Source organism: Lutjanus erythropterus, chromosome 7, assembly GCF_056507025.1.
Source record: "Lutjanus erythropterus isolate fLutEry1 chromosome 7, fLutEry1.hap2, whole genome shotgun sequence".
NCBI lineage: Eukaryota > Metazoa > Chordata > Actinopteri > Lutjaniformes > Lutjanidae > Lutjanus > Lutjanus erythropterus.
In genome coordinates this window covers 10,871,990-10,897,452 of record NC_139323.1, presented here as the reverse complement: position 1 = coordinate 10,897,452, position 25,463 = coordinate 10,871,990, and the positions used below count along the sequence as shown (strand labels likewise).

The 25,463-nt window shown below is 38.4% G+C and overlaps 1 protein-coding gene and 1 long non-coding RNA gene across 2 annotated transcripts in view; one reads left to right on the top strand and one right to left on the bottom strand.

The window, feature by feature from the left end:
- The window catches only part of LOC146323613 (uncharacterized), a 31,612-nt gene extending 7,954 nt beyond the window's left edge, over positions 1-23,658 (bottom strand). The window contains exons 1-4 of the long non-coding RNA XR_014771202.1: positions 23,544-23,658; positions 2,679-2,762; positions 1,473-1,635; positions 619-700 (exon numbers count right to left, since the gene is read on the bottom strand). This is a non-coding gene — a long non-coding RNA (uncharacterized LOC146323613). The remainder of the gene's footprint in view (positions 1-618; positions 701-1,472; positions 1,636-2,678; positions 2,763-23,543) is intronic.
- dpt (dermatopontin) lies at positions 13,743-19,960 on the top strand. The gene is made up of 4 exons (XM_084722153.1): positions 13,743-14,093; positions 17,556-17,681; positions 18,891-18,998; positions 19,256-19,960. The coding sequence occupies exons 1-4, from the start codon at positions 13,819-13,821 to the stop codon at positions 19,320-19,322; spliced, it is 576 nt and encodes a 191-aa protein (XP_084578279.1). The 5' UTR covers positions 13,743-13,818; the 3' UTR covers positions 19,323-19,960.
- Positions 23,659-25,463: the final 1,805 nt, after the last annotated feature.

Here is a 25,463-nt window from a genome sequence, read left to right as displayed (position 1 = left end):
TCTTTTTATTCCAAAGTCATCTCACATGTTGTATCTTGTATATTCTTCAGAATCACTCTCAGCAGTAGAGTGTAGTAGCTGTGTTGACATGCAGCTCCATAACCCAGCGTCTGTTCACATTCACTGACCCAGTTCTTCAAACACAGTGAAGAAATTAACATGCGGTGTGGGCATGCAATTTGGAAATTGAAAAAAAGTGTATGAATCAACCCAATATGTTGTGTAATGGAACTAGAACCAGCAGGGTTTAATAATGGTTCCATATCACGCAAGTTTAAATTAAATTGTGGATCATTTGGAGCACAGATACTCAATTTGTAGTGGTGAAGAAATATATGTTGCTTTTTATTACCTACTGTTGACATGATAGGGTTCAAATGAACTGATAAAAAAGTAACATGCATGACCACTGACCATGGAAATCATAGTTCACTTTTGAAGCTAACATCAGAGTTAAGATTTGAATTTCAAACATGCTATGAAACTACTGAGCCCTAGGAAGAAAATAGATACACTGGTTAGTGAAATAGCTTCTGGCCCCTGATTTCAGTCAGAGTCATTTGAATAACATCAGAGGCTGAAAAACAATACAGCATTAGCACAATCAGTGTCACTTACCACATTTTCCACTCCACTGTGTGATTTATGATCACTACCAGCCCACTTCTCTCTGCTGTGGATTAGATTACAGATGCCATGCCTGTTGGTTGAGATATTGATATTCCATTAAAAGACATTGAGAGAGCAGTTAATTGTACTATACAGGGAACAGAATACTCAACAAAAGTTCATTAGAAATCATTCTTTTAGAGAATGAGGCCTGTGGCAGCAAAGTGAAAATAAAATTAGAGTTATGTCAGTGCGCGTCAGGAAAATGCCAGTTCACCAGTTCAAAGCTGTGGTCCACACACACTAAAATAGAGCCCTCAGCACAGGACTACCTGTTGCTACTGTGAGTCAGGTCATTTATCTTCACTGTTAAACAACCACCATAACTGATGAAAAACTATCTAATGCAACTCAGGCAGAAATCACGTTCATGGATGAGGTAATATTTAAGTTTTATTTATTTATGGTACATTTAGTCACCTGTCCCAACTTTCTTCCTCTCTCTAAACGCACCGTTACCTTGAACAAATCATAGATTTCTCTGCATTTGTACATTTGGTATAATGTCAGTACACAAGTCAACAAAATATATAACATATTATAGCTTTAAGTTTGCTATTTATGTTACAAATTGTAATTGTTAGTTTTTGTTAGTGTTTGTGTATGTTGAGAGTACAGTGGTTTATAGGGCTGCACAATTAATCTCAACTGCAATAAAATCACAATATGGCCAAGTGTAATATCCAAATCGCAGAACCAGAAATATGTCAAAATGAAACAAGACGGTGGACCCAAAAATACAGACAGCGACATAAAACAGTTGAAGTGTATTTAATGAAGCAAACGAAGGAACACAAGCTTACGTAAGTGCAGTAAGGCCTCAACCAGGGTCCAGAAAAACAAAAGAATCCACAACGGGCAAAACACAAAAACAGTCCAATAAAATGAGTCAGGTCCAGGTCCAGGTCCAATCCAAGAAGACATAACCAGGAGAAGGCAGGATGACACACAGTGGACAACAACGAACTGACAAAGAAACAGAGAAACACAGGGACTAAACAGACAAGGAACTAATCAGACACAGGTGGACAGACAGGTGAAACCAATTGCAATCAAAAAGAGTGGGAAAAGGACAAAGACAGGAAGTAAAGACAAGACACATGAGGAAGGACCAGAACTACAAAATAAAACACACCATATGAGGTAATCATATTGCAATTACAATTTCAGTCAAAATACTCCTAGTAAGACTTTTTTACCACCTCATGCAGCCCTAGTGGTTTATGCCAGTACCTGTCATTTTGTAGCTGGTTTATAGCTCTAATCATTAGTGAGACGGCTGTTACATTTCTTGGGGCCACCTGTATTTTGCAGTTTGAGAGCTTTCATTAAAGGGCTGAGATCACTGAGTGTTGCTTTCAGACTCTCATCACATGCTGCTTGCAATAGTATTTTATTTTACTCTCCACAACCACCTGGCAAACCCCACAAATCATCCTGCAGCTCCCTTAGGGGTCACAACCCCCAGGTTTAGAACCACTGAACCAGAGCAACTATATTGCACTTTCCGAGTAAGCAGCATGTGTCAGTTAGGTACAGACGTCACAAGTCACTACGTAACCAACTGCCTCTTTTATCAATGTTCATAGTCCACAGCAGTGATCCCCAAAGTGTGGGCTGTGAAGGCCTGCAGGTTGGCCTTGAGAAGTCATGAAAAACAAATTTAAAAAACACTTTTAAGTTTCAATTTTATAAGTTTGAAATTACTATAAAATATTAATGATTAAATCTTAACAGTATCATCAGAACTAATAAGTACAAGTTACTCTTCATTTTTCTGACCTACTTTAACAGGTGTCACATTAAAACTGAAACCTATCATTACATGTTGTCATTAGTATGATTGGTCTCGTGTTGATTAGAGTTGTGATTAAAGGCTTGGGTGGACTGCAGAAGATTTTCAGATTTCTAATATGGGCCGTGGCATTCTTAAGTTTGGTAATGGCTGATCTAGTTCATGTTTGCTTACACAAAAAAGTAAGTGGAATTCAAATTCTAGTGTGACTTACATAATAACTACTGAGATCACTATAGTAGCGTTGAGCCACTGGAAATGAGTTTGTTCTCTGTCTGGTCGTCTGACTTTCCAGGATCTGTCAAAGGAGATGAGACACAGTTATTGAACTGTTCTGGTTTTCCAAGCAGAACTAATACATTCACTCAATTTGTGAGCGCCAATGTCAAAATATAAAACACAGATCTGTGCAGTTATACATCATAACAAAATGATTACAGCCTTGTCCCGGTGAATAATCAGTCAAACATCTTGACCCTCGCTTATCATCTCCCAGATAACCTTGAAGCCTGAGGGGGATGTTGTGGCATCAGTACATCCAAATAAATGAGAACATGGTATCATGCGCCTGAAATACTTTGGGCGTGATTATTTTCCAGGCAATCATTCCTGTTCTCCCATTATCACTACTGTCAGTGAGGCTTATCTCTGCCTGCCTGCCTCGCCAACCACGGTTCAGACACATCCTCCAAGCAACCACGATGCATTGTTCTAATGAGGTTAGAGCCTGAAGCAATGTGATTTGTTTTGTAGACGTTATTATGGTGGCCTTTTGGCTGGCCCCTTAATTTCATCAGTGAAGCACTATTAAACAGTAAATGTCTTATGGGAAAATGGACCATGCTGAGGGACCTTTTGACATCCTCACAGTGGCAGTTGCGTAACCCTGCATACCAGAGATAGTTGTGTTTTTAAGAAGTGAAGTATAACGCTATTCATTCATAATTAGAGCCTAATGTCGAGATTGAATTAGTTTTGATGATGTTTTGATAAAAAGGCGTTCTTCATTCATATCTTCTAAGATAAGTATGTGATACGATTCTTCACACTTCACACTGACAGCAAGAAGCCAAATGATAAATTCTTATTTATAATTACATGCTCAGTAAAAAAAAAATATAAATAAATAAAATAAAAAATTAGATTTATTTTCAGAACACTCTCTGAAGCTATAAACATTGGTTCTTCTAACTTGAATTTAACTTGAAACTGGTAATTTGAATAAATGTACAGAGTTCAATCAACTTGTTATGTTTCTAAAAAAACATGATCAGCATATTAGCAGACTTCCCAGCATGCATTGTTTAAGAGTCAAAACTCTCCTGGGACTCTTCTTTTTTTATAGTTTGAAGAGAATATTTGATGAGGATTTGCTCTTTGTCTCAAACACACTTTAAGATAAGTTATAGTTGCTTGTATTCATAATTATACATATATATGTACACACACACACACACACACACACACACGAACACACACACACACACGAAATTATCCCCAAACACACGACTATTATTAAATATACTGACTCTGAATATGGCATATCTTTTTAAAAGCATGTTTTTTCTAAGTCACACAAAAGAATGTTTGTGTGCAATTAAATAAGAGCAGAATTCAGCGAAAGAGTCTTGTGACACATTACCTTGTGGTTTGAAAGAATTAGTAAAGGTGGATTTCTAGTTGTTTATATTAAATTGTCATAGATGCAATGCCAATTCATTCCCACTTTGCATATTACGATCATGGTGTTTGGAGATACCTGGATTATGTTTGAGGAAAAAGAAAAAGAAAAAAATGAAGCAGCAGAAGCCAAGATATTCAGACTTTTGGTCCTTGGTGTGGCTTAAGGCCATAACTACTTTCAATCTACCAACTATGGCTTTTTTTTTAGATATCAATAGTGGAGACATGACAGGAAATGAGGAAAGCCAGAGTTGGGTAATGACATGCAAGAAATATCCCTAGCTGGATGTAAAACAGGGACGTCATGGTTTGGCAACCAAGGCACCTGATCCTATCTTTTATGAGGCCCTTCCTGTCTGGTAATTGCCCACATCTTTCAAACTGCACACCCCTAGTTTCTAACACAGTCATAAACATGTACTCTTTATACCCAAGCAGTGATAACCCAGTTGCAACAAATCCTCCAAATTAAACAATAAAATATGTTTTCTGACCTGATGTCCCATATGCCCAGGACAAAAGCATTTGTCTGTTCCTTCCAAAACCATCACAAATCACTATTACAAAAATAAGATTTGACACTGATTTGGTGAAGGGGGCAGCTATGGATCAGGAGGAGTGGATTGTGTACTGATCACAGGGATTGACTGGGGATGCACAAGTCAGTGCAAACTGCTGGTCACAAACCCAGACAAATGGGTAGGACTGTGTCATGGACTTTATTAATCCACACTTGGGTGTGGGGAAAAAACCTTAACATAAATTAAATGTGTTTTGTGATTGTGGAAATGTGTGCACCTGAGCCAAACACACAATTTTCTATCTTGTGTAGATGGACCTACTGACACTTCAACCAGGTTTTAGCAGGTCTAAGGTGCAAGTGTTTACAACTACAATGACAGACAACGTTCTGTTTTAACGACAGAGCAGAAACTTACCCTCTCATGTAAAACTGGTAGCATTCCATATTGATGGTATAATTCTCAACATTGCACCGTTGAAGCAGTGGATTGATCAGTTGTGCTCCAGCCCTTTCTGTGCTGATGGGTTTGATATGCTCAAGCTGAGAAGCACCTGATTTCAGCTATATTTGTGCAGAAAGATGCACAGAGAACCCTTTTCCTAGTAGATTTTGTCAGCAGGTGTTGATGATCTGATTTGACCAGAGAAGTTCTTCAAAGCTCTGTCCTCTGATGGCCCTTTGATACTGTTCAAATTCTCACATATCTGTATTTGTTACAGGGAAACTTTCCACTCTATTTTAAACAAAGCCTTCTCTGTGGTGATAATTAACAAGAGATGACAGTTTCATGCTGAATAATGAAGCGCATCAAACTGTGAACGAATGCCAGGGAGAGTTTTGTTTTGTGTTTTTCTCAGTTGGGAAACAGTGGTATCATTTTCCAACATATTTCTTTCTTTCTTTTTTTTTTTTTTTTTTTGGCCGGACACAGTGTACACAGCAGGAAGAATCACAGGTTGTTCTGCTCCTGTCACACAGTCCCAAGATGTCATCTTTGTAGAAACATTTGTGAATGGGACACTATCTTCTTGGCAGCTGCTAATGTACACTGATTTGTATACAAGCCTCATTCTGGCCACTGGGACAATGAAAGTCTGTCTTGGCGCTGAGAGAGCAGAGTTGCCCTGACACATCAATGTCACTCCCATCAGCCTCAGCTGTACTTTCTGTTTAGTGCTAATTAGTAAACGTTAACATGCTAAATTACGCCACTGATTCTGAAAAAGTTGGGGCGTTGTATAAAATGGAAATAAAAACAGCAATGCAATGATTTGAAAATCATTTTTGATTTGAATTAAGTTGAAAATAGTATAAAGAAAATATATATCCTATTCAAACTGATAAAATTAATTGTTTTTGGTAAATGTACACTCACCTTGAGTTTGATGTCTGCAACACATTTCAAAAAAGTTGGGACAGGGCCAACAAAAGACTGGAAAAGCTGTGGAATCCTAAACAGATGAATCAGTAGCAGGTGACAGTGTCATGATTGGAAATGAAAGGGGCAGCCTCAAAAAGCTCAGTTGTCCACAAGCGAGGATGTGGTGAGGTTGTGATAAACTGCATGGGCAAATGGTCTAACAGTGTAACCAACACTGAATGCCTGTGACCTTTGGCCCTTTATGCAATAATACATTTAAAATTGCATTGAAAACCCACATGACTGTATGATTCTTGAGCTTGGGAAATCTTTGAAAAACCGTTGTGGGTAAACACAGTTTGCCTACAAATGTAAGCTAAGACTCTACCATGCAAAGAGAAAGCCGTGTATGAACAGCATCCAGAAACACTGCAGACTTCTCTGGGCCCAAGCTCATGTAAGATGGACTGACGGAAAATGAACAAGTGTTCTGTAGTCTAAAGAGTTCACATTTAAATTTTTTTTTGGAAATCACAGATTTTGTGTCCTCCAGGCTAAAGAGGAAAAGGACCATCCAGATTGTTACCAGGGGATGTGTTGGGGCCCATGGCATCATGGCTAAGGCCCCATTAATGCTGCAAGGTACATACAGCTTTTGGAGCAACATATGCTGCCATCCAGACAATGTCTTTTTCAGGGACATTCCTGCTTATCTTAGCAACGCAGTAAAAAAGAAAAAGAAAAGAAAAAAAGAGTTCAGGTACTACACTGACCTGTCTGGACTAACGGATGTGGGATGTGTGGAGCTTTAGGAAGCACAAAATACAACAACAGACTGTTGAGCACCTAAAGTCGTATATCAAGCAAGAATGAGAAAAAAAATCACTTTCAAAACTTCAACAATTAGTGTCCTCAGCTCCCAAATGTTTTTTGAGTGTTAAAAGAAGAGGTGATGTATCACAGTGGTAAACATGCTCCTGTCCAAACTTTTATGGAACATGTTGCAGGCATCAAATTCAGAATGAGTGGATATTTACAAGACAAACAAACAAACAATAAAGATAATCAGTTTGAACATTAAATATCTTGTCTTTGCACAGTATTCTGTTGAATATAGGTCAAAATCTATTTGCAAATTATTGCATTCTGTTTTATTTACCTTTTACACAACGTCCCAACTTGTTTTTGAATTGGGGTTGCAAAAGATGATCTCCCAGTTGTGTCCTCGACTGGTTTACTTCATGTACCCAGCTTCAACATCTGGGTCCGACTTGCTGTTATTCTGCAAAATAGCAAAACCAAGAGGCTTCATTTGGTTTGTGGCCATCTGTTTGAGAGCGAGCGTGCAGCTGTGTTACGCAAGGTAGAGACTGAATAAAGAGAGGGAGTGCTAGTACCAAGAAAGCAGGTGAGTCAGAGAAATAAAAGATTATAAGACATAGATGCAGTGAGCACACATTGAGATCCAATCATTCCGACCACGTTCAGCAGTGGCCTGGGCCGCATATGGCCACATTCTTTCAGCAGTATGTATGCAATGTGTCCTGTGCCACGTTGAAGGACCACCTACTCAGCGGTCTGATTTCCATTTGGTTCAGTGTAATTCAAATTATGTGTTTGAGCTTTCTTACCTGCCAAGATAAGCAGCAGATGTTTGTGTTTCATCTGATTCACCATTCAACTAGTACTTGGAATATCCCCAAACTCCCTTAAAAAATAATTTTGAGAATTGCTGAGGCTAAGGTGCTGCTGAGGATAAAGTCACTTTTTGTAAAATGGCTACAGCAAATGATTTAATATTCAGGCTTTCTTTTCTTTCTCTTATAAATAAGTTGTTTCTTTGCTTCTAAAAAACATTGTGTCAGTTTGTCACAGTCACATTGCTGTGATGGTGGTTACCTGTCTGTACCCAAAGTGTCTTAACCACCAACATTTAGCAGAGGTGTTAACCACACTGTTTCTGATTTGACCACTGACACATAATTTATGAAAGAACACAACCAGTAAACTGTAACCAGTGTAGTCTACTTTACTGCCCATGGAGAAAATCCTTTAAACTTCCTTTAAAAATCTTTTTTTTTTTTGAGTTGTTGAGTGAGGAGAAACTTTATAAACTTTGTGAAATGCTGTCTACAACATTTTTTTTAATTAATTTGGCCTTCTTGTAAGTTCGGCACATGTTATACATTAAGTTATTTCTTTCTTTGTGTGAAAACCAATATCTCTGTTAGTCCCAACATGTTTACTACTGTTGGGCCACAACAACAACATATTTAGTCTTTGCAAAGAGAAATGATAAAGGTCCAGGAAGTGAGATCCGATCACTAGTGGTCACTCCAGAAATGTGGAGATGCAAGGTAATGCCAGGTGTGAACAGTTGTACTTAGAGTTATCCACTTGTGATCGCACCACCAAAGATGCATATTAAAGCTAGGTATAAACAGGCTGTTATGCCCGACCACAATTTTTCTTTAACCTTAACCAAGCAGTTTTAGCCATGCAAGGAATAATCAGTCTGGAGTTTTGCTGAACTGTCCGATATCATTGTTCAGTCCACTGTCAGTGTTTTGGCAAGTGGGATGCTTGCTGCTCTCTTGTCCTTTTCTGTTGCCATACAGAGCCAGGACTGTGCAAACATTGGATTCAATGAAAAACAGATGTGCACTGTAGTTCCCAAATATTTACCTTAGAAAAGACTGGCATTAATTTGTACACATCTGACCCAAAGATGTTGTTATTGTGGCAATTTTAGAGATGTGTTCATCACTAGTATGTTCAAATAAACTGTACTTTTCTGTTTACTCAGTACTTGCATTCATACAAGTTCACACTGTTTCCTGAATTATTAAGAACATCTTTATTAGGGCTCAGTGATTCAAAGGATGTGTCTTTTCACAGCATGTGAATGCAAGTGACATATAAGCAGTTCAGATGTTGGTGGGTCGATTCGATCGCGTGGACCGACCTTCCATCAGAGCTGCCTCCACTGTGTGATCTTTGGCACAGTGCAGTCTGTATGTCACAACCAGATCAAAGTATTGTGAATGAGGCCCTACATTCTCTAAGTGCCAACAGCACTGCTCTAAATAGAGTTTTTTAAATAGACAATAGTGTCTATAAATAACCTCCCAGTTCTGCCCCATTTTGACTTTTGTGGAACTCCTCATGCAGTGACTCACACACTATTCCTGAATATGTGCTGTTGTTTATTTTTAGGTGCTTTGAGGATGATCTCTCACATGGGATCACATTCTCAGGCACACAGTGATTAAATGGATTTCTTTCCTCACCTAAGCCAGCAAAGACTATCTATTAGGTTGGCAACAAAACATTTTAAACAATTTAAATGCACAATAGGTGGTCATTGTATTGTATATGTTACACAGTATAATCAATATGTCTCTGTTGTTAAATCACACTTAAACAAAGAGCAAGTGTGTATTATTTACTTGCATCTAGTAGTGAGGTTGTAGATTGCAGCCAACTGACTACTGCCCACCTCTGATTACTGCTCCACCCTTTTTAGAGCCAGTGTTTGCTTGGTCTTACTGTTGGTCTGTTCTGGGTTACTGTATAACACACGGCAGCCTCTGTAGATGTAAACAGCTCATTCTAAGGTAACAAAAACACAATGATTGTAATTTTCAGTTGATTATACACTAATGAAAACATACTTCTGAGTATTATATGCAATTTTGCTATATTCTGCAGATAAATTTCCCTAAATCTTACACACTGGGCATTCAAAGTTGTGTTAACACCTCAGGAATGTTCCCCAGGGACTAGGAACCTTTGGATGTTACCACCTCAGGGACCAATTAAGCTGCAGGGACATTATTTCACCCCCAAAATAGTCCCTGCTCAAGAGGCAGTACTTTCCAAAAGGACAGGAACTTTGGGGGTGGAGCTTACTGCGCTGAACATTTGTGATTGGTCGAATAATACCATCATTTTAAAAAATTTCCAGTCGCAAACCATTTTTCTTTTTCATTTCATTCAACACGTCAACATGGAGTTACAGAAGAAAGCATAAGACAGATGAGCTGATCATGCTGTTGCTTTTTGCCTAATTTCCCCAGGTTTTTAGACTGCAGTAAAACACAGACAACAACGGGAAGAAGGAATCTTTTGGTTGCCTGAAAAATAGTGAGTGGGACTGAAAGTTCTTGGGTGGAAATGCAGGTTTTGTTTCGCTAAGCTCTGTATAGAGTATTACAGTCCTAGAATCCTATAACCCAGAAATGAGTTAGCTCATAAGCTCTTCCAGTTCCCTTGTCTCAAAGTCAAGGGTTTTATGGAATGGGTTTTTTGTTTTGTTTTCTTTGCCCTAAATGAGGTCTGTGGTTAGAGCAAGCTGAAGTGATTTTCACACTTTGTTCTAAGACATAAAATATGTCCGTAAACAGCTCACTGGTGAATTTTGAAGCTCTCATGTGTCTTAAAAAAGAAAGTTGCTAACAAGTGGCTATATGAGATTACAGTGGTTGTTGCAGACATTAAACGCCATCTGAACATAAGTCACTCAGTGGTACTGTCGCTGAGTCCTGCTATTTTGGTGTAGCTCATTTATGGCCTAAAGTTAGCTTTTTACTTCTGGGGATTGCAGTTACGCTTCAAAAATCATAAAAGTGGTGTTTGTTTGTGAAGATTATTTTGCTTAACAAAATGTATCAGTCAGTCAGTATCATAAACTTTTGTCCGCCACAAAACTTGGCTTTTTGTGAACGTAAGCAGGGTGATTCTTACTTACAAGCTGGCCTATAAAAATACATCATCACTGCAGCACTCTATAATGCAGAATACCACTGCTTAAATGTTCACGTTCATAATTTGCCTTCATCAAAGTTTAGTTTATGATGTAAAGTTAGGATCCATTTCTGTGATTCTAGCCAGAATAGCGCAGGCTCAAGAGTGTACAGCCCTGCATTTCACTGCACGTGTTGAATAAGCATGTGATAAATAAAACCTCAGAGTCTTGAATCATATTTGAATAATAATCTTCACCATCCCCAAATCATGAAGCAATCAGTTTTGAAATGCATTGTAAACAGATGTGTTGGCCATAAACCACAAGGTTTTAGTCACTTTCCACAGAAATATACATCAAGTCATCACTGCTGTTTATGTGAGAGTGCATCTCAGTGGGTGCAAACAATTTCAAATCTGTTATTATTGAACCCTTCTGACATCTTGTCCTAGCACATAATGTGGTCAAACTAAATATTTTATTAGGACATAATTAATGCAAGCATGACCAAAAGCACCACTTGCACAAACTACTCTGCCGCCACACTCCATTAACAGAGGCTAATTTGTCAGCGTTTACAAGAACTCTGTTTCACAGGAACAGGAGAAGCTGTGGAAAATCTAATAGCTGTTTTCTTGTGGTACAGTGAGGAAAATGGATCAGTGATTCTGCACTCATCCATTTGTGTGTGGTTTCTACTGAATGTTTGCACTTAATGCAGTGATCTGTATCTTTGTGGAAAAGCTTTTTTTTTACAATCCATGTGAACTATTAACGTGAATTATTATTTTTAATGGATGGACCTCTGCTGGCATTAGTAAAAGCAAAGTAGGATGACCTTCCGGACTCTTTTAAAAAAATTACCATAAATGTACCACAAAGAGTTTATAACTGGTTATGAAACAGTCTCATTTTATTATTAATGCCACATTATGACCTACATGAGTAAATGAGACCATCAGATGATTGGCTATTTCTATATATTTACTCTTAATGCCTGCAACTATGTCAGATTTTCCTTGAAATCAGATGAATGATTAACGGCATGCAGACCAGAAGAGCCTGTGTTTACTGTACATTTTCCCATTAACCCTAACCCTAACCCGCAAAGTTAGAGTGAAAAATATGTCAGCCAGTAAAAAAGAAGCAGGAGATGCTTATTCTTTAGATAATTTTTTATCTTTAACATAATATTTTGTGGGTATGGCAGTGGAAAGGGTGGAAAGACTACTGCTTTTGTCCACAGAGGCCTCCATAAATCAATACAATATGAAAGTTCCCTGTAGAAGCATTATTATCCATGATAGAACACTAAATATTGTCTTAGATTTCCATTATTGTAATGGATTTAAAGGGATAATTCTGATTATTTGAAGTGTGATTGTATGATGTATGAGGCTTATTGATAGTCATTGTATTATCTACAGTAAATGCTGGTTGGCAAGGCTTTACTTTGGAGAAGCAGAGAGGAGTATCAGCACAGAAGCTCAGCAATGTACTGCTGTGGACAGGGTCAGCAACAAAAGGTATTTTAGCCAGCTAGAAAAAGGTCCACCTGCAAAAACTCAATATCTGTTGAACTGTATATACATACATTTAGAATATGTTGACTGCTTTACTTTGACATCAGACAGGCTTTTCTAACAGGAAACCCCTGTTATATAGGTCAGATATCACTCTCTCCAAACCAACTAAACTCCCTAGGCAGAACTAGTCACTTTACCTCACAGAACATGGGAAGTGCTGGTCACACAATAACAACACAAACAAACACACAGATCAAGGCAGCGATGACTATTAATAAGCATCCTATATAACCTCATACAACCCCACTTCAAATAATCTGAATTCTCCCTGTAAGATAAATTAATGCTGAGGCATATAGTTGGTGATATTTTATGTTTTTCTCATTGTCAACTAATCCAGTCAGTCTGTGAATACTTTCCGATGGTGTAGTGGTTTATTAAAACAGCTGGCCACTGCGGTCTTTTAGCAATTATAATTTTGACTTGCTCCTATTTACAGCACAGCACAATGTATGTGAGACTGAAACAAACTTCAGCGTGTGTTCATGGTGATAAAGGAACATGTCATCCAGTGCAATGTTGCAATGTTTGTACTAATTGGACTTCCTGTCAAGCTTTCCTGTTTCACTCAGTACATGTGTAGTTTACAGTGATGCCCAATTTACTACCAGAAAAACATTTTTAAACATTAGCTCCATGAGCACCACCTCCATCAGCATGTCTGGCTTACTAGCAGATGATTGCAGCAGACAAACACATTCTTAAATTAGTTCCTTACACCTTTGCTCCATGTTTTTGGTTTAGGAGAGGGTAAAAAAATAAAAACAACACCCAAAGACTTCTTATATCAAAGGACCAATGTGTAGGATTCAGAGGCATCTAGTGAACCAGTCTAATTATTTAAGAGACAATCTTTACATACTTGATAAATGTTCTAGGCTGTAGCTTATGACAGCTTCTTAATTTTAATGTTTGTAAATATCACCTGAATGAAGAAATCCTCCTTCCACATAACTGATATTGTGTCATTGTTCAGTAAAATCACAACATTGTCAAAATCATCCAGCATTTCAGTAGACTGCACAAAAATATGTGTTTTTTTAAAGTCTGCTACATGAAATATAAGGTGATGGTCAATGATAAAAATCAACTAATTTAATCGTTCAAAATGATGATGTATATTGAAAGAGCCAGAAAAAAAAGATGATCTCACTGCAGAGTTAACACATCAACACATTCTCCAGATTCAAATAAAACGTCACATAAATATTTGAATTGCATGTAATCTGAAAGTGCTGTCTTTTAAGGTAAACCCTTATTTATGGTGAGACTTTGTCAACCCTCCATCTCAGAGTCCACCTTAAAACATCAAGTGAGGTGCAGTTTGGATTTGTCCCCAGAGCAGCAAATTACACATCCCTCCTGGATACAAAACATCTGGGCAACAAAAGACGTGGAGGAGTTTAAACTGAGGCAGCTGTGAGGAAGCTCAGCAGACGCACTGATTTCTTCAACATGAATCCTTCTCTGGTGGCGTTGGCGCTGTCTTTGCTGGCAACAGCGTCAGCTCAGTCTCACGACCATCATGACATGGGCTGGGTGAATGGCTACCGCCAGAGCTTCAACTTCCAGTGTCCCCACGGAGAGGTGGTCGTGGCCATCAGGAGCTACTACAGCGAGCAGGACGGCTCGGACCGGTTGTGGTCGTTTGAGTGCCAGCCCACACCTGAGGGACTGGGGGAGCCCAGTGACTGCTGGTGGGACGACATCAGTCGTGCTGGGATGGAGTGGTGGGTCCTCAGTCAAATATCAGTGTTTTATTTACCTGCTGACCACCTGCTTTCTACTTTCTTTGGCTGAGACACACAGGAAGGCTGTCACATCTGTTCAAGGATTTCAGTAAAATCAGTATGGCTGGGTTGCACCAACAAGGATAAATGTTTATACCTGATTAAATCATGGTTTAAATTTAAAATATGTTGCGGCAAACTTTTAAACTAGCTTAAAATGAAGAAATATTAAATTTAATCCTTTTTTTAAACCTCAATTTAGTTTTTATATTCTAAACTAAGATTAAATTTAATGCTGTTGTACCAAAACTTTTGATTCCAATTTAAAATGTGATAAAAAAAAATAAACTTAACTTAAACTTACAACCAGCCAGAAAACATTTTGGAATACAGAGAGCCTGAAAGTTAACCTCCCCTTTCTGTGCTTACTAGGCCCTGACAGGACTTAAATTTATGTTTTGTTTTGTTGTTTATTTTCAAGCATTTCCGTATTGATTAAACTCCATTTAATTCCAGTTTACATCACTACACTTGGATTTTTAACTGTGCCATAGAGCTCTGCTTAATTTCAATTTTGTTGAACTCTGATTAGAATTAATCTAAGACTGTGTGTGTGTGTTGCTTGCATTTAGAGAGTTTGTGTTAAACGTTTAATTATCACATTAGTTGGACTGATTTAATTATTAGGAATCCAAACAAGTTTAATTTCAGTGCTCTTCTCAGTAGGATGTGTAGCCTGTGGTACAGAGATGCACAGAATTCACTCTGAAGAACTGCTGCTGTTGGTTTTTCTCCTCCTATAATCTTACTGCAAACAACATTATGCTAACTGTCTCAGTCAAGTGGGATTTAACCAGGAGTGATATGAATAAATGATGCAGAATGATGTACGACTTCAGTAATTCAGAAATGCACTGAAAGGAGATGAGTAATTCAGTCATTTGGGAACATTTGAGTCAGATTACACGTGTACAGGAAATTTTGTTGCAAAGAATATTTCTGCACAGCAGCTGTGAATATGTTTGGATTTGGTCATTTTGTTCATTTTCTCATCTAGGGCCCACAGAGGCATTTCAGTGCATTTATTACAGACAAATCCATGTGAAAGCCATGTAACAGGCACATCTTTGGTCCAGTTGTTGCTTATTGTTCCAATCAAGAGGAGGAAGTACAGATCAAAGATAAAAATGCATTAACCACAACGATATGTCCCTCCACTGCAGGACAGACTTTGACCAACAGCACTGGTTGTTAAAGGTCACTTTAGAAAAAGAGAGGCCTCTGGGCTTACTTCAGGCACACTTCAGGCACTGTGCCAGGGATATAGTTAAAAAGCCTTTATTGGTTGTTAAAGGTCAAAATTGGCAGATGACAAAGACCCATACGAGGCCCGTGTGGAGTTGGCTGCTGAAACTGTTGTATGAACAAAACCACCCGTGTTGCTGGTGCGTGGGTGATATACACAAAGATGGAAGACCTCCAGACCTCATCTAGACTAAGATACAGCTGCAACCAGAGGAAGTCTTTGGTCATATAAACACCAGGTTGCACCACACAAACTATTTATATGTAGAGATTAGTTGTTACAAAAATTTTACAGTAGGTAAGTGCCAGAAGTAAGAGATGCATAGCAAACTGAACCACCTTCCTTAACATATTATCAAGTTAGAGTAAGGAAAAGTAATATGGAAAATGGTCCATACATTGACATGATAAAATGCTGTTACATCAGCATATAGGTCATGTGCTCAAGCAGCTAATTACGATCTGTATTCTTGTTTATTATTACATGTGGCTGTAGTGGCTTAAGTAATTATGCAAGTAGCTGTATAAAGTACAAGAAATTCCACATATGTCATTCAGGAGATGGTGGTTTGTGTCCCAAAAGTCATTGTTTTGCTCACATCCAGTCTCCACAAGTGTTGTTCATAAAAAATAACCTTTCAAAAAAGGTATTGCATGAAGTACCCGACTCGTATCAGTATCACTTTAAGGGTACTGGTATTGGTGCAAATATTGTAATTTTTTAAATGACACCCACCCCTAACAATAATTTGTTTTCGCTTGATAAAATAAAAAATTAAAATGATTATGTGGTATTTTTAACATTTATATTTACTAACACACTAATATTAGGCCTAATTAGCCAGCAGGGTTGTATTGTGAATGTGAATTGACTTGGTAATCATTGTGGGTAACGCGTTGGTTCTGGTTCTCAGCTTTGCTGATGTGGGTAGGGGCGAGTTTGCAAAACTGAATCCATGCACTCCTACAGTAATTTCCTGTTTTACATAGTTTTTAAATTTTAATTGAAGTTCAAACTGGCCTGTTGAAACTACATGTTACTAAGAACTTTCGAAGGAATGCACCCACAAACTTAGTGAAGGCCTTACAAATAACTGGCCTCTGCTACAACACAAGATTTTAACTCAGATTTTCCACTTGTGCATCTTTTTGTTACTCTCATAAAAAAATAAAAAAAAGTATTCTGCCCGCTGTTTTCTCATTCAGAGGAATGAAGCCAGGTCCTCCTGGGCCTGAATGAATCACCGTCTCACTCCAGAACAGCCATATGTGTCTTCAGCTGACAGATCCTGGGAACATGACTTCCTCTAGTGGGTTTTAACAAGATTCATCCAAAAGCCTGTGTCAATGGCCCTTCAGAAAAATCACACTGTATTCCATAGCCCTCATTACAGCATTTTCCTGAATTTTTGCAACATACTTTTCGCAAAAACTAGATCATAAAAACAGACTATGTAATCATCCACAAAAGCTTCAGCTAATAAACATAAACATGTTCGACTAGACATGAACAGCACAGAAAGGTTAATGTAATTAAAGGACTTGGAGAGGAAGAATTGTAGCCTGTCATCTCTGTGTAAACAGCAGCTTGAATCCTACAGCTAAACAGATGGCCGCCTCAACTATATCAGCTTCAGATTACTTTTCCTATGTAGGTGAGCAGAAAGCATTTGTGCTCTTCAGATTTCTTTCGAGTCAAGCTCAACTGCACCCAGCTCACTGATTCAAAGACGAACACTGTGTATGCGCTATCGCTGCCACGCCTGCCTCCCTTTAACATAGCTGTCTGTTTGAATTACACCGGCCAGGACATGACCCTGCAGGGAAACACCCCCATTGGTTGAATGGCTGATGGCTGTGCCCATGTTGCCATGACAAACTTCTACTCATTGTGCAGCTTCTGTTGCTTGGATCTGGTATTCTTGGATGTGTTGTGGCGACAGCAATGTGTATGGGCCGTAAACAAACTGCACCATCAACAAACCAGCATTTACTTAAAACAATATGGTATAAAATTACAATCTAAACTTTATATTTGAAAGCAAAGAAAAGAATGACTTGAAGTATGGGGTGTCATTTTTGATTTTTTTCAGTCTCCTTCACTTTCATACATTAAAAGTGATTTTTTTTTAACTGAATGATTTTGTGTCTTTGCAGGACCTCAACGTGCACTCGCAACGGCCTGGTCGCAGGTGTACAAAGCAAGTACTTTGAAACTCTTCTTGACCGGGAATGGCAGTTCTACTGCTGCTACTACAAGCGCCGCTGTCCCTACTCCTGCATGTACGTTCTCACAGACATGTTGACATTTGACCATTTTGGGAAGCAAACTTGTTCTCTTTCTTGCTGTGAGTTAGATAAGAAAATCAATACCACCCTCATAACTGTGTTAAACATGAGGCTGAACCGAAGCCAATACATGGTCAGCTTAGCTTTGCACAAAGAGTGGAAGCAGAGGAAAGCAGCTAGCCTAGCTCTGTCCAGAGTTATCAAAATCTGCCTACCAGCACATTAAACGCTCACTAATTTTATCTCTTTTGTTTAGTCTGTGCACAATAGGAAATGTAAAAGTCACAACCCGTTTTTACAGAGGTTATGTGTCAGACTATGCCGTAAGGTTGCCAGCAGAGACTCCCAGGAAGTCACTGCTCCTAGCCAAGAAACAGTCCAGCATATAACCATACATAAAACACATGGTTCACCATTTAGCATGGATGTATGGACCATGGCAACAAAAAGTTTCTCTGTGGCCACCAAATATTCCATGTAGGTGGCCAGTGTATCCCAGCACACAAAAACAGTGCTTGTCGCCAACTAGCTACCGATATGTCAGAGCTACTGAAGTATGGGTTTACTTAACCTACTCAAACTGCTAATGCAATCCTTACAGAAGAACCAGACATGAATGAAAAAAGAAATGGCAATGAAACTTCAGGACAGAAAGGAAGTGGGAGTTTATGACTTTAGGACTTAATGTACTGCAATGTGTGTCCTCAGTTTCCTCAACAAGCCAAGAAGTGTAGTTTGTTTTTCATTTGAAATGATGTCTTCAGGAAACACACTGTGTTGCGTTGCCTTTTCTGTGTTGCTCTTACATAAAATAACATTTGGGCCACCAAAAATGTACTGTGCTACCAAATTTAAGGGCCTGGTGGCCCGTGGAGATGGTGATTAAAAATATATAATATAAGCATCTATCCAGAAGCACTTCAGTTTTGAATGGATTAAACAAACAAGATATAACAAGGTAACTGAGCTGGTTGGCAGATTTTTCTTACCTCTGGACAAAGCCAGGCTAACTGTTTGCCCCTGAGTTCAATTTAAGCTAGGCTAACAGTCTCCTATTTAGTGCACAGAAATGAGAAGGGTATTGATTTACTCGAGAAAGCAAATAAACAGATTTCCCAAAATGTCAAAGGTTTTAGAGGTTTCTACATGAATACACAGCTTGCCAAAACATTACACAAACATTACTTCTGTTGCCTCCCACAGGAAGACCACTGACATTCCTGAACACTACAGAGAGGAGGGAGAGCTGGTGGTGCCTACTTATGGCTACTTCATCCGAGGTGCCCAGACCACCTTCACTGGAGTGCTAAGGTTTGTTCACATCTGTTTTTTACCACTAGTCCTGTGTTTCCTCCTTCTGATCCCATGAAGCAGCAGTTTGGATCTAAAATCCATCCAAAAAGTGATGAAATCCTCTCATGGCTGATTTGGAAGAAAACATCTCCAAATGTAAGGCCTATGGGATCAGAATTTATTGGCAGAACAAACAAAAACCAGACGAAACAATAAAGTTTGGTAATTTATGATTGTGGAACTGACTGATTTCTTTGTCTTGTACATTCTTTCAGAGATCGGCAGTGGAAGTACATCCTGTGCAGAATGACAGACTTTGACTGTGATTTTGAAAATTTATAGATTGTAAGCAGCATTTTTTTTCTATCCATATACAATTCTAACTAAAAACACATATTTACTCTGACATGTAAACAAAAACACAATACTGACATTATATCTAAATGATTTGATTCACGTTTTCATATTTACTTTTGATGAATGGATCAACCACAGGCATGTGCCATATGTCTGTATAATCACTGTTTTTAAGTCTAGCCTGGAAAATGACTACTCATATAAAGGTCGACAGTAGATTTAGGCTCCACCAGACACTTGGACAGCTCAAGTGTTAAAACACCACGTCAGGCTCGGCTCCAAGATCTCTTAGATGAGGTCACGTGACGGTGATGGCCAAACAAAATGGTTCACACCATTTTCATGGTCATAAGTGAGCTGCAGGCTGTGGATGATCGGGATATTGTCTTGGAAGTAACGCTTGGAACATTCATGTACATGTTGGAAGTAATGAAAAGCTCCTTCAGGCTCATATGAGCTTTGCATGCAATGAAAAATGCCCCATGCGCCTGCTTTCAATTGACTTCATATCCCTCCTTTATTAAAGTGTCTTGTTCAGTTTGGCTATTACAGCCCTAGAGTATACTGTTCTGGAAATCATGTAACTATTCTGTGTGAAAATGGGATTAAAACTATCCCCTTTATTTACTTTGTAAGTTCATTTATTTAATGTAAAGGTATGGTGTGTTCATTCACTTGACTTCATAAAAGAAAAAATCTGTTGTGCATGTTGAAAAACATCAAATAACAGAGTATAAAATGTTTAAAATATATATATTTAATCTAGCTATGTGAGTGCAGAAGCCTTCCAAAAGCACAGAGCGGAGGATGAACTCAGCTATGACTATATCAACAGCTCCCTTGGGCTTAACTTGGCTGACAGTACACTCAACGCTGCTTTCTACTGCCATAACATGCTGCTGGGTGGGTCTGACATCAGGGATTACCATAACAACAGCTAATCGGCTTTGTATTCATGTGATAGTTTGTTGGTTAAAAAGAGAGGAGAGAAAATTGTAAATAAATTTATGTCATGAGACCTAAAGTAATTACTAAAAAAAAAAAAATCAAAGAAATTGACATTTTGGGAAATCTACTTATCCTCTTTCTTACTGAGTTAGAAGAGCTTGATACCAGTCTTATATTTGTTTGTTCAGTATGCGCCTACAGACACCAGCTGGATAGTTTATCTCAGAAAACAGACTAAAAACGGGTGGAAACAGTCCAAAAGGCTCTGTCCAAAAGTAACAAAGTAAATCTGCCTTTTGACAAGAAAGAGAATAAGCATATTTCCTAAAACTATTATTGAGGAATTTAAAGTTAGGATGGCTAATCCAACCCAGTCTCTAATCTCTGTACAAACAAAACAACTTTTAACTTTCAAATAGCACGTAATGCTCCAAAGTCCAACTTTGAATGCAGGTGATACTTCCTATTAACATATATGGAGACCAGATATGTCCAAATAGCAGGCATGAAAACTGTCAGGTGGCGTAGTATAAAGAGCAATTCAGTGTTGGGTTGAGTTTGGGGTTGATGGATGGGTGGAAAAAAAGCACAAGACTTTCACCCAGGAAACTGCTATTCTTGTCACATCTGAAACAAAAAGTCAAAGCTGGTTGTTTTAACACGTCTGTAAGTTAACAGATGTAATGTATTTAATTTACATCACATTCGTGGCGTAACTAAACATGCTTATTTTTACCCGAACCATGATCTTTTCCTAAACTTGACCAAGTAGTTTTGTAGCCAAAACCTAACCAAAGTGCGACCATTTCATGCCAACCACATGTTTGTTTTTGTTACCATGATGATGAACGTCACCCAACTATAGATGACAACTATGGTCACCTGACTATGGCTCTGCTCTCCGCAGAAGTTAATGGGAGGGACTGGTGTATCAACTGCACACAGAATTCACACAATTTGAAAGTGTAAAGTTATTTGTACACAGATTGAAGAAGCCATGTTGGTTTTTCTACATCTTTCAGCAATATCATATAGTACAAACTTTCATGCATGACAACTGAGCAAACTACTTTTGCTGATCAAGTAACATAGTTGAGGGCTTGAGTAGACCTTAAGTTGGGATTGTTTTTCAAACAGGTTTTCATTTAAATGTTTTCTGACCACTGACTCATATAAAAGCTTTATCCTGTACAGTTAAGAGATTTTGTAACAAAAAAATTCAAAAATCTTTCCCATCTCATCACCACATTAATGTTCCTGTGAACCTTCCAAGTATGTAATGTGTTTTTTTCCCAATACATCTAATAACATGTGAATTCAAGGTGGCAGTAACAGAGCAAGTGCCCAGCAGTCACTTTGTCCTCATTCCCATTCCACTAGTTTTGGACGGGTCAGGCAGCATTTCTTTACCAGCTCAACGCTCCACGGTGCGTTTAAAATCTATTCGAACTTAATGGAGTGAGTTGGATGAAGGTCAGCAGGCTCACTGCACCGTCTTGAAAAGAGCTGGGGACCGGGCCAGTAGCTTTCAGCAATGTTTGTTTATGGCAACTGCTGTCTTGGGGCACAGGGCCAGACACGGCAGTGCGACACAGCTGTCCCCTGAGCCTGTGGACGGTGGCGAGCCACACGCCTGCTGAGGCCTCCTGCCCTCAGAGACCCGCTGTCCCTGTGGTGGAAGCCTCCTTCCTGAGTGGGGAAAGACGGGGGGGGGATTTATTGTCCTGCTCTATCCCCACCTCTCTCCAACACGTTTCATTACAGCTGGATGAAAAACTATCCTTTCAAAACAATATTCACACCGACTTTAATTAGAGTTTTTAGGAGGAGCCACAAAGCTATTAAAGTCTCCTTACTGCAATCACTTTTGGAATCCGTTGTTAGCCACCATATAATCAAGAGCTAAGAATACATTTATGACAACAAAGCTCCAGAGAAAAAGAAAGATTTAACTTCTGATAAAATCCTGCTTCTGCTTTGAGCAGAATGTATGAGATATATGCCTGGATTACTTGTACTGATCCTATAACATGCTTGTGTTATAAAAGAAACACTATTGGTTGTGAATCAAGTTTCACTGTGGGCATGCACCAGATTACTCCAGGATGTTGCATTAAACTTATAAGCAATCATCTGATGGATGACTCAGTAACACCACAGAGACATTTCACAAAATTTCCAATGTTGAATATGATGAAAATGCAAACAAATGAAAAATGAATATAAATGAAAACAGTACAGCACATATAAAGGAATAAACTAGCCTCATAGTTTCTACAGGTTGAAAAAAAATCTCTAAAATGACAAACACAAATGGCTGGGTTGGTATGGGTGTGTTGTTTAAGTGAGAAAATGAAATACAATCAAGAATGTCCAGTTTCACAGAATGATGCATTTAAAGACTTGTCAGAGGCCAAAACACTGTGCAACAGTTTGCAATACTCACAAACATTATTTCATAACTTTTATAACTATTTTATCTTTTGTCAAGTTAACAGTAGGAGTATGGTGTTACATTAGAAAGTAATAAACATTTTTGAGCAGGACAACCCTGTCTTGTTTTGCTGTAGCCATCAGACTGGCTTCAGTAAAATGAATGGGGCTACAGTTTTTTTCACACAGGGTTCACAAGTCTGCCTGAGAGTCTGTGCTTAGAATTTGCACTGCTTTGAGCCAAATACTGAAATCATGTCAACTTGCTAAAATTCTCACAATGTCAAAGCTAACATGTTGATGTTTAGCAGGTATAATGTTTACCATGTTCACCATCTTGGTTTAGAATGTTAGCCGGCAAACATTTGCTAATTAGCATTAAACACGAAACACAGCTGATGCTGTTATTATTATGGTGCCATGCTATTCCGTTCGACAGGTCATTATTTCAAAACCCCAACAGCCTGGAAAATGTCCTATTGGATGAAAGTCCATTTGTTTGACAGCCCGTTTTCCCACGTTTCAAACATACACACCTAAATTAAATGATGTAACTAAAGTACTTATTTTAATCCATACTTCCCAAACCTAACCAAGTATTTTTGTTGCCTAAACTTAACCAAGTACTTGACATTTCTGTGTATTTTCAGAGCAATGAGCCTTCTGAGCAGTGGGCTTTTGTTTTGCAGGATAACAGGCTGTTGGACAAATGGACTTTTGGTCCAGTGGGACATTTTTTGTACTGCTGGGCTATTGGAACAATGGGCAGCCCCCAATACTATTAACTACATCACTTCTGAAGGTTATTGGTCTAAACTGACTTACCTGATGATGGTACACGATGAAAACTGAAGGTATCACCAAGGTTGTTACGTTACATCTTGAGGGGAAGACGAATGTCTGTACCAAATTATTATTTGGTACATGGTGGTTGTCACAGGACTCTGTAAGAGATAAAATAACGAAAAGCACTTATAATCAATTGTAGAACTTGAAAATAATTAACAAGAACACAAACCATAATGCCTTTTTGATCAAGTACCAATAATAAAAAATAGAGCATGTGATGTTTTTGTGGTCATAGCCAATCCTCAAGCACGTCTTTCTCTCCACTCAGAAGCCAAAGCAAGCTGGTGCAGTTAATGCTTCAGTTCATTAGCTGCAAGCATTGAGGCTTCTGTGCTGCCAGAGCTAAGAATGAGACAAATAACAGCTTCTCACAATAAGAGGCTACTGGACTCATGCTGAAAATCCTTTCTAAAATTAATTTTACTGCTCCAAAACAAGTTTGTTTACCGCTCAGAGTGCAGAGCTTGGCCAACATTTACTCAAATCTAGCCTCTTAATACCAGACCGATACCTCTGTTTCTATATCACTACTTTATATAACTGAATATCAACATATTATACTTAAAATGTTTTTTTTAAATTCACCAAAACAAGCCAAACTAGACATTAAACTTCTTTACATCCAACATGTATAGCTGCAGACAGTTGACAGGTTAAGGACAGGTATAATTAATAACATGAATTAAAAGCTGAAAACAGAGCCATTATATGTGTTATTAGTTACACCTGTACTTTTCCTGTCTACTGACAATCCAGTTTTAATGTTATTATTGTATCCCACAATGGAATGCAGTGGTAATATAATTTGCAGTCCACAACCTTGGACCGGACTGAAATATCTCGGTAAATATTGGCTGGGTTGACAACTTCCAGGTTCTGCTCCAGAAGTAAGAAAACATTATTCAAAGTCCCATTGACATTTTGAAATAACAAAAATAACTACAAATCCAGCCTGGGAACAGAGCCTTTCTTAGTAGTCTGCCAAATGGTTTACTCAATATGTTTAGATAAGGAAAGTAATTCTTTAATAAAGATGGCGTTTTGTTGAATGTTTATGTTTCGCCGACTTTCATACATACTATTTCCCATAAGGCCAAGATCAAATCCACATGCTGAGTTGAAAGGCCGTGGTTAGGTCAGACATGTCTGTAAAAACAGCAGGACAGAGAAGACTTTTCTACACAAGAGAAATTACAAAGTGGAGAAAATGATTTCAGAGTAGGGTGTCTGTGAATATTAGATATAAATAAAACAAATTTATGAGTATTGCTGCATCTGAAATAACTCAAATGCACTATATACCCAAAATGTGTACTATTATTTAATATACTATAAATAGTAGTATGTATCTTTTCAGATGCAGTGCTCAGAGCATATCACGTCATTTCCCAAGAGCCTACTCGCCAGCTGGAGACACGATAACGTGTTAACAATTGAAAATGATGCTACTAACTAAATTAAAATATATATTATGGAGGTGGCCTGCTAGCTCAGTTGGTAGAGTGTACTGAGGGTGCGGCTTCCTCCTGCAGCGGTTGTGGGTTTGACTCTCGCCTTGCTGTGTGTCTCTTCCCCTTTCCTGTCATAGCTTCATCTCTCCTATAAATTAAAGGCATAAAAGACCAAAAACATACATTTAAAAAACATTATACTTGTCAAAGTGAAAACTTAATTACATTTAAATGGAACTGTTACTGACATCACACCAGAGCAGCCTTGGTTTCTGTCTGTCTTTGTTATGTTGTTGTTGTCATCACTACTGCATTGCATTGTGGGATATATTATGTTTCTGTATTGTCCAGTTTTTGCATAGTGTAATATTTCTCCAGAGGTAGTATGCACCTTGCAACTATTGGTTTCATATTAAGGTTTCAGACATACTAAAAAAATCTCATG

Coding starts and splice junctions, on each gene's coding strand:
- dpt (XM_084722153.1), top strand. CDS start 13,819: ATGAATCCTTCTCTGGTGGCGTTGGCGCTGTCTTTGCTGGCAACAGCG. Junction 17,682..18,890: donor CGCTGTCCCTACTCCTGCAT/GTACGTTCTCAC, acceptor TGCCTCCCACAG/GAAGACCACTGACATTCCTG. Junction 18,999..19,255: donor ACCTTCACTGGAGTGCTAAG/GTTTGTTCACAT, acceptor ACATTCTTTCAG/AGATCGGCAGTGGAAGTACA.